The sequence below is a fragment of the Mandrillus leucophaeus genome, unplaced genomic scaffold (assembly GCF_000951045.1).
Source record: "Mandrillus leucophaeus isolate KB7577 unplaced genomic scaffold, Mleu.le_1.0 Scaffold678, whole genome shotgun sequence".
Classification (NCBI taxonomy): Eukaryota; Metazoa; Chordata; class Mammalia; order Primates; family Cercopithecidae; genus Mandrillus; species Mandrillus leucophaeus.
This window is the reverse complement of record NW_012107341.1, coordinates 1,375,388-1,382,857: the sequence shown is the minus strand read 5'-3', so window position 1 is coordinate 1,382,857 and position 7,470 is coordinate 1,375,388. Positions and strand designations below refer to the sequence as shown.

General features: G+C 40.6%; 1 protein-coding gene across 1 annotated transcript in view; it reads left to right on the top strand.

The window, feature by feature from the left end:
* Positions 1-7,249, top strand: part of VWC2 (von Willebrand factor C domain containing 2) — a gene marked incomplete at its 5' end in the record, with an annotated part of 151,342 nt that extends 144,093 nt beyond the window's left edge. The window contains one exon of the mRNA XM_012002126.1: positions 6,737-7,249. Within this exon, the coding sequence (XP_011857516.1) occupies positions 6,737-6,888 (152 nt within the window). The remainder of the gene's footprint in view (positions 1-6,736) is intronic.
* Between the last annotated feature and the right edge of the window lie 221 nt (positions 7,250-7,470).

Below are 7,470 nucleotides of genomic sequence, written 5' to 3'. Positions count from 1 at the left end.
TCGGCGCAAGAAACAGGTCATAAAGACCTTGCTGATAAAGCAGGCTGCAGTAAAGAAGCCAGCTAAAACCCACCAAAACCAAGATGGCCATGAGAGTGACCGCTAGTCATCCTCACTGCTACACTCCCACCAGCACCATGACAGTTTACAAATGCCATGTCAACATCAGGAAGTTACCTTATATGGTCTAAAACAGGGAGGAACCCTCTGTTCTGGGAATTGCCCACCCCTTTCCCAGAAAACTCATAAATAATTGACCCCTTGTTTAGCATATAATCAAGAAATAACCATAAAAATGGGCAGCCAGCAGCCCTTGGGGCTGCTTTGTCTAAGTGGAGGAGCCATTCTTTATGTCACTGGCATCTGTGTGAAGAGACCACCAAACAGGCTTTGTGTGAGCAACAAGGCTGTTTATTTCACCTGGGTGCAGGTGGGCTGAGTCCGAAAAGACAGTCAGCAAAGGGAGATAGGGGTGGGGCTGTTTTATAGGATTTGGGTGGGTAAAGGAAAATTACAGTCAAAGGGGGTTGTTCTCTGGCTGGCAGGGGTGGGGGTCACAAGGTGCTCAGTGGGGGAGCTTTTGAGCCAGAAAAAGGAATTTCACGAGGTAATGTCATCAGTTAGGGCAGGAACAGGCCATTTTCACTTCTTATGTGGTGGAATGTCATCAGTTAAGGCAGGAACTTGCCATATGGATGTGTATGTGCACATCATGGGGGATATGATGGCTTAGTTTTGTCTTAGAGGCCTGTCACTTTATTCTTTCACTTTCTTAATAAACTTGCTTTCACTTTACTCTATGTATGGACTCACCCTAAATTCCTTCTTGCATGAGATCCAAAAACCTTCACTTGGGGTGTGGATCAGGACCCCTTTCCAGTAACAGGGTAACTAGTTAAAATAATAATAAGGACAAAAAATTCAAAAAAGAACAAAGAGCTAAAGAATATAGTAAATATTAACTGTCAAAAAAAATTTAATAAATCATACTATCATAAAATTCTTATCAAGAAGAATTTTTTTTTAATCACAGCCATGGGGGACAAACATCTGAAGTCCAGATGCTTGTGTCACCTTCACCCCAAGTTTAGTTTGGACGTTGTGACTCAAGCAAGGGAAACCCAGAATCAATGTTTCTTCTCATTAGTCATTTAGCAATGATAAAGAGATAAATCTCTATATAACTATATTTGAAAGTGTATAAAACCAACTTTCTTATGTGAAACAGCTTGTAAATTGTTGCTTTCTGCCTCTAGGATTGTGTGTTTTAAATCATTTTAACACTTGATGTTTTCGTTGGCTTTTTGTTTTTCCATATGAATATAGGCTTTAGTAATAAATTCCAATAATTTTTATATCTCTTTCTTGCCTGAAGCATATGATTAAAAAAAAGTGCTAAGCATTTATATGTTTCCTAAATGCAGGGGGACCAGTTTCAATTGACCCATCAATAGAGTCCATGTTGAATAAACAATGGTGAACGCACACAATGGAGCCGTAAAGAACAAGTACTGAGTCTGTGTATGGATAAGCTGGGACATGCTTTTAGGTGAAAAAAAGCAAAGTACATAGCATTAAGAAGTATGTTACCTTTTGTGAAAGAAAAATGAGGAAATAATTTGCTTATTCTTTTTTTTTCTTTTGAGACGGAATCTCACTCTGTCACCCAGGCTGGAGTGCAGTGGCCGGATCTCAGCTCACTGCAAGCTCCGCCTCCCGGGTTTACGCCATTCTCCTGCCTCAGCCTCCCAAGTAGCTGGGACTACGGGCGCCCGCCACCTCGCCCAGCTAGTTTTTTGTATTTTTTAGTAGAGACGGTGTTTCACCGTGTTAGCCAGGATGGTCTCGATCTCCTGACCTCGTGATCCGCTCATCTCGGCCTCCCAAAGTGCTGGGATTACAGGCTTGAGCCACCGCGCCCGGCCAATTTGCTTATTCTTTAAAAAAGTTACACTAGAAGGATAAATTAGAAATCACTGAAAATGATGGACATAATGGCTGGAGGTGGGAGGTAACAGAGGAAGTGGAGAGGATAAATGGGAACAGATGGACCTAATTCTGTTTGCCCATGATAATACAACCACACAGAGAAGAGATAAGTGACTTTTGAGCAAAATATGTTGACTATAAGAAGTGCAAAATATATATTACTAGGAATGACATTTGCATTGTAATTTTTAAATTACATAATAGTAGGATAAAAATAGAATATATTAAGGATTTTAATAAACAAGAGTCTGTCAACAAAAAGAGTCAAACTCTGTAAAATATTTAAAGAGATTTATTCGGAGCCAAATATGAGTGACCATGGTCCATGACACAGTCCCAGGAGAGTCTAAGAATGTGTGCCCAAGGTGATTGGGACACAGCTTGGCTTTATACATTTTAGGGAGACATAAGACATCAATCAATACATGTAATGTATATATTGGTTTGGTCCTGAAAGGCGGGACTAGTCAAAACTAAGGGTGGAGATGGGGGCCACTTCCTAGTCATACGTGTATTCAAAGATGTTCTGATTGACAATTGCTTAAAAGAGCTATTATATAAAGACCTGGAATCAATAGAAAGGAATGTCTGGGTTAAGATAAGTGGTTGTGGAGATCATAGTTTTGTCATGCAGGTGAAGCCTCCAGTAGCAGGCTTCAGTGCTCTTAGCAGACCTATAAAGGTGCCAGACTCTTCGTTAATTCTTTCCTGGATGAGGGAAAAGACCTGGAAAGGGAAGGGGATTCTCTACGGAATGCAGATTTTCCCCACAAAAGACAGCCTCTCAGGGCCATTTCAAAATATGTCAAAGAAATATATTTTGGAATAAAATACATCTATTTCTTTCAGGGACCACTGTCTGTCATGTGATGCCACTACTAGAGTCAAGCTGGAATTTGGTGTCTTATTGCTACAAAAAGTCTGTTTTGTCAGTTTTAAGATCTCTATTTTAATGGTAAAGCTGGTCAGCTGTGCCTGAATTCCAAAAGGAGGAGGTTATAATGAGGCATGTCCAATGCCTACACCTCATCATGATCTGAGATAGGTTTTCAGGCTAACTTTGGAATGCCCTTGTCCACAAGGAGGGGTCCATTCAATTGGTGAGGGACTTAGAATTTTATTTTTGATTTACAAGACTTAGTGTAAAATGAGATATATAATTAAAATCTAAATACAATAGGATGAGCAAAATAAGTAAATACATTAAATTTAAAGTGTTTCATTGTATGAGAAAAGCTATACAGACACAAATCTAAGAGGAAAATTTTTGAATTATAATTAATATGAATTTATAATTTTTAAAAATGTATGCATATGTGTTTTTATGTGTTCCTATCTGTGCCCCCCAGGAAGGCCTAGAAGTGCCACCCCAGTATACTACATGTGATAACCAGGTCTTTGTTCTAAATATATTCTCCACCAAAAGGAAGAGAGAAGGTTAATTACAGATATGGGCAAGATGAGCTGAAGATATCTTCTTAGTTTAGAAATGAAAGAGGCTTTTAATGATTAAAGGAGTGTGTCAAAAAGACATGAGAGTTAGCTTGATGTCCAGATCTGCCATTAGCCAAATTTTGGACAATTTAAACATCAAAAAGAATAAAGACTTCAGTGTGTTGCAAAAGACTGAAAAATAAAGATTTTATATTCTACAGTAAAAGGCAAAATGAAGAGTTAACTTTAGAATGATAAAAGCTCATTACAAGTGACTATTGCCCTGACATAGAAAGACTAATTCAGGTAAAGACTTTTGCTAGCATTTGTAGAACAGGATAGGTGAAATATAATTATCCAGTTTAGCCCTCATGAGGCCCTGTGAGGTCTTATTATTCCCATTAAGGCACACGATAATTAATTTAATCAGTCCCAGATCACATAACTATTAAGTACCAGATTTTTAATCCAGATTTGTCTGGAGACGAGACCTGTCAGTATCTCTATCTAAGAATACAGGCCTTCTGGGCAATTATGGTGTGGCTTCTCTGTGCAAAGCACACTGACAGATATTAGGGTGAAATAAAAGCAGATTGTATTTTCAAATTTACCTCTGCAAAAAAAGATGATACAGAAAAGAAGGCATGCCAAAGAGAGCTCGAGCCAAATGTGACTAATTAGGGAAACTTTTACAACCTAGGCACTATCCGAATGGTCACTGTGGCACTGTTGGCCTTATGGACTAAGGAAAATGCATTGCAGAGCAAGGGAGGCAGCAAAGTGTGGAGGCCAGTTGTGTGGGGTGTGGTGGAGTGCAGAGAGGACTATAATATCCTTTTGGGGCCACTGGGTGGGGAGGGGTCTTGAATTTAAAGTCTTACAATTCACCAAAGCTAATGGATATGTGACACTGGGCTCAGACATCATAAATCTGGTGTTTTCAGGTAATGCACATACTGGCACCCTGGAAACACGGGACTGGCGCTCAAGCAAGAAAGTACAATTGGAACTATAATTTGGGAGTCATTGGCAGATGAATGATTGGTGGTTTCTCTGAAAGAGAAGAGTTCAAGGGCAGAATCTTAGGACAGTGTCTGAGCAGGGGACAAGAAGAAAAGAAAGTTCAGGCCTGGGTGTGGCAACTCATTCCTGTAATCCCAGCACTATGGGAGGCCAAGGGGGGAGGATCTCTTGAGCCCAGGAGTTTGAGACCAGCCTGGGCAACATAGAAAGACCTCATATCTCCAAAAAAAAAATTTTTTTTTTAAAGTTAGTCAGGTGTGGTGGTGTGCTCCTCTGATCGGAGCTACTCGGGAGGCTAAGGTGGGCGGGTCCCTTGGGCCCAGGAGGTTGAAGCAGCTACAGTGAGCCGTGATCATGCCACTGCACTCCGGCCTGGGTGACAGAGCAAGACCCTGTCTCAAACACAAAACAAACAAAAAAGAAAACAGAGTTCAAGGAGGGAGAAGGGGGCACATGCGAGCAGGGAGCCATGTGCAGAGCTGGGCATCCAGAGGCGCAGGCCCTCCACCTCCTGGGCGAACTCGAAAGCCACCACCACAGAACATGAGCTATTGTGCTTAGAATTATTCAAAGGCCAGCTGTTATTCTGGAGTTTGCTGGATTAATTCATTTTTTAAAATTTTGCAGATGGACCTTTTTCATCTCTTTGATGACTTCACACATTATAATTGAACACATTTTAGTTGTGAGCACATTATCAAAGATATTAGAAGCAAAGAAGGGAGGAGAATGAGAATTTTGCAAACTGTTGAAGACAGAAGTTGAGGGCCAGGATGCAGTAATTACCAGTGTTTGAATTTTGGAGGGAGGTGTAGAAGTAGAGCAGTTGCTCATAGTTGAATGAGGTCTGTAGGTATAAACCATAATAGAAAGCCATCAATCTTTAAAAAATAATGTGTTTTAACTAACATTGGAACTCTTTCTGATAGCCATCTCTCCACGTCCATGATCTTAACATAAAGTGCAGATGTGACACATTTGTTGGCTGATATATTATGGCTGATATAGAATTGATTGAGAATTACAGAGATCCTCGATTCTCATGGAAGATTGTGAAAGATACACTCCTGCAGCACACTGAGATCGTGCTTCTCAAAGCGTATCCCCAAACAAGCCGCATCCACATCACCTGAGAACTTATCAAAGCAAATTCTCAGGCCCCAACCCAAACCTAGTGAGTCACAAACTCTGCAAACAGTGTTTTCAACAGCCCTCCAGGCCATTGCAATGTATGGGAAAATTTGAAAAGCTGCCCTGGGAGGCCTGGAAAGTACACTGAATTTATGTCACTTCAAGCAGTTTGCTTGTTTTAGGATATCTCTGCCGAAAGTGTCCTGAAGAAGACTGGTTCTTTGAAGGTCTTAGTTATGCTTTTTCTGTGATTATTTAGAATTAATTAAATCAAATGGTTGCAGATTTTAGCCCCCAAATGGAATAGTTAATGAAAGTCACAGTGTTGTCTCTTACAAACATTTTAAATGGGCTGGGCGCAGTGGCTCACACCTGTAATCCCAGCACTTTGGGAGGCCAAGGCGGGCAGATCACGAGGTCAAGAGATGGAGATCATCCTGGCCAACATGGTGAAACCCAATCTCTACTAAAAATACGAAAATTAGCTGGGCATGGTGGCATGCTCCTGTAGTCCCAGCTACTCTGGAGGCTGTGGCAGGAGAATCGCTTGAACCCGGGAGGTGGAGGTTGCAGTGAGCCAAGATCGCGCCACTGCACTCCAGCCTGGTGACAGAGCAAGACTCTATCTCAAAAAAAAAAAAAAAATTAAATGACATTGGTTTCATTTCAGAACAAAAGTAGAGTACTTCACATTACTGAAACTATAACTTTGCCACTGTCCTTCATAAAAGAAACTGAATAAAATATGTGCCATTGGCCGGGTGCAGTGGCTCATGCCTGTAATCCCAGAACTTTGGGAAGCCGAGGTGGGTGGATCACCTGAAGTCAGGAGTTCAAGACCAGCCTGGCCAACATTGTTAAACCCCATTTCTACAAAAAATACAAAAATTAGCTGGGTATGGTGGCATGCCCCTGTAATCGTAGCTACTTGAATGGCTGAGGCAGGAGAATTGCCTGAATCTGGGAGGTGGAAGTTGCAGTAAGCCGAGATCGTGCCATTGCACTCCAGCCTGGGTGACACAGCAAGACTCTGTCTCACAAACAAATATATACATATATATGTATACACACACACACACGCTGTAATGCTTAATACCTAACTATGTACATTATATATTTATGCACACATATAGCATAAAACATTTTTTCTGCATTTCAGGTCCAAACTGCTTTGCAGAAACCGCGGTGATCCCTGCTGGCAGAGAAGTGAAGACTGACGAGTGCACCATATGCCACTGTACTTACGAGGAAGGCACATGGAGAATCGAGCGGCAGGCCATGTGCACAAGACATGAATGCAGGCAAATGTAGACGCTCCCCAGAACACAAACTCTTGACTTTTTCTAGAACATTTTACTGATGTGAACATTCTAGATGACTCTGGGAAATATCAGTCAAAGGAGAAGACTTATGATGAGGAATAATGGAAAATTGTTGGTACTTTTCCTTTTCTTGATAACAGTTACTACAACAGAAGGAAATGGATATATTTCAAAACATCAACAAGAACTTTGGGCATAAAATCCCTCTCTAAATAAATGTGCTATTTTCACAGTAAGTACACAAAAGTACACTATTATATATTAAATGTATTTCTATAATCCCTCCATTAGAGAGCTTATATAAGTGTTTTCTATAGATGCAGATTAAAAATGCTGTGTTGTCAACCGTCCTCACTGTGTACCTGCATATCTTTTTCAGTTCTGATTCCATCATCCGGGAATGTTCCCCCTGCACATTTTCACAGGCAGAGTCACCCATGAATGGATCATAAGATATTAGGACCAATTTCCACTGAAACCCTGTTTAAATTCTATTTAATTACAGACATATCTCTAATGTTGATGTCTACTTCACATAAATATATTTCCTTCTTATAATAATATACTGCTT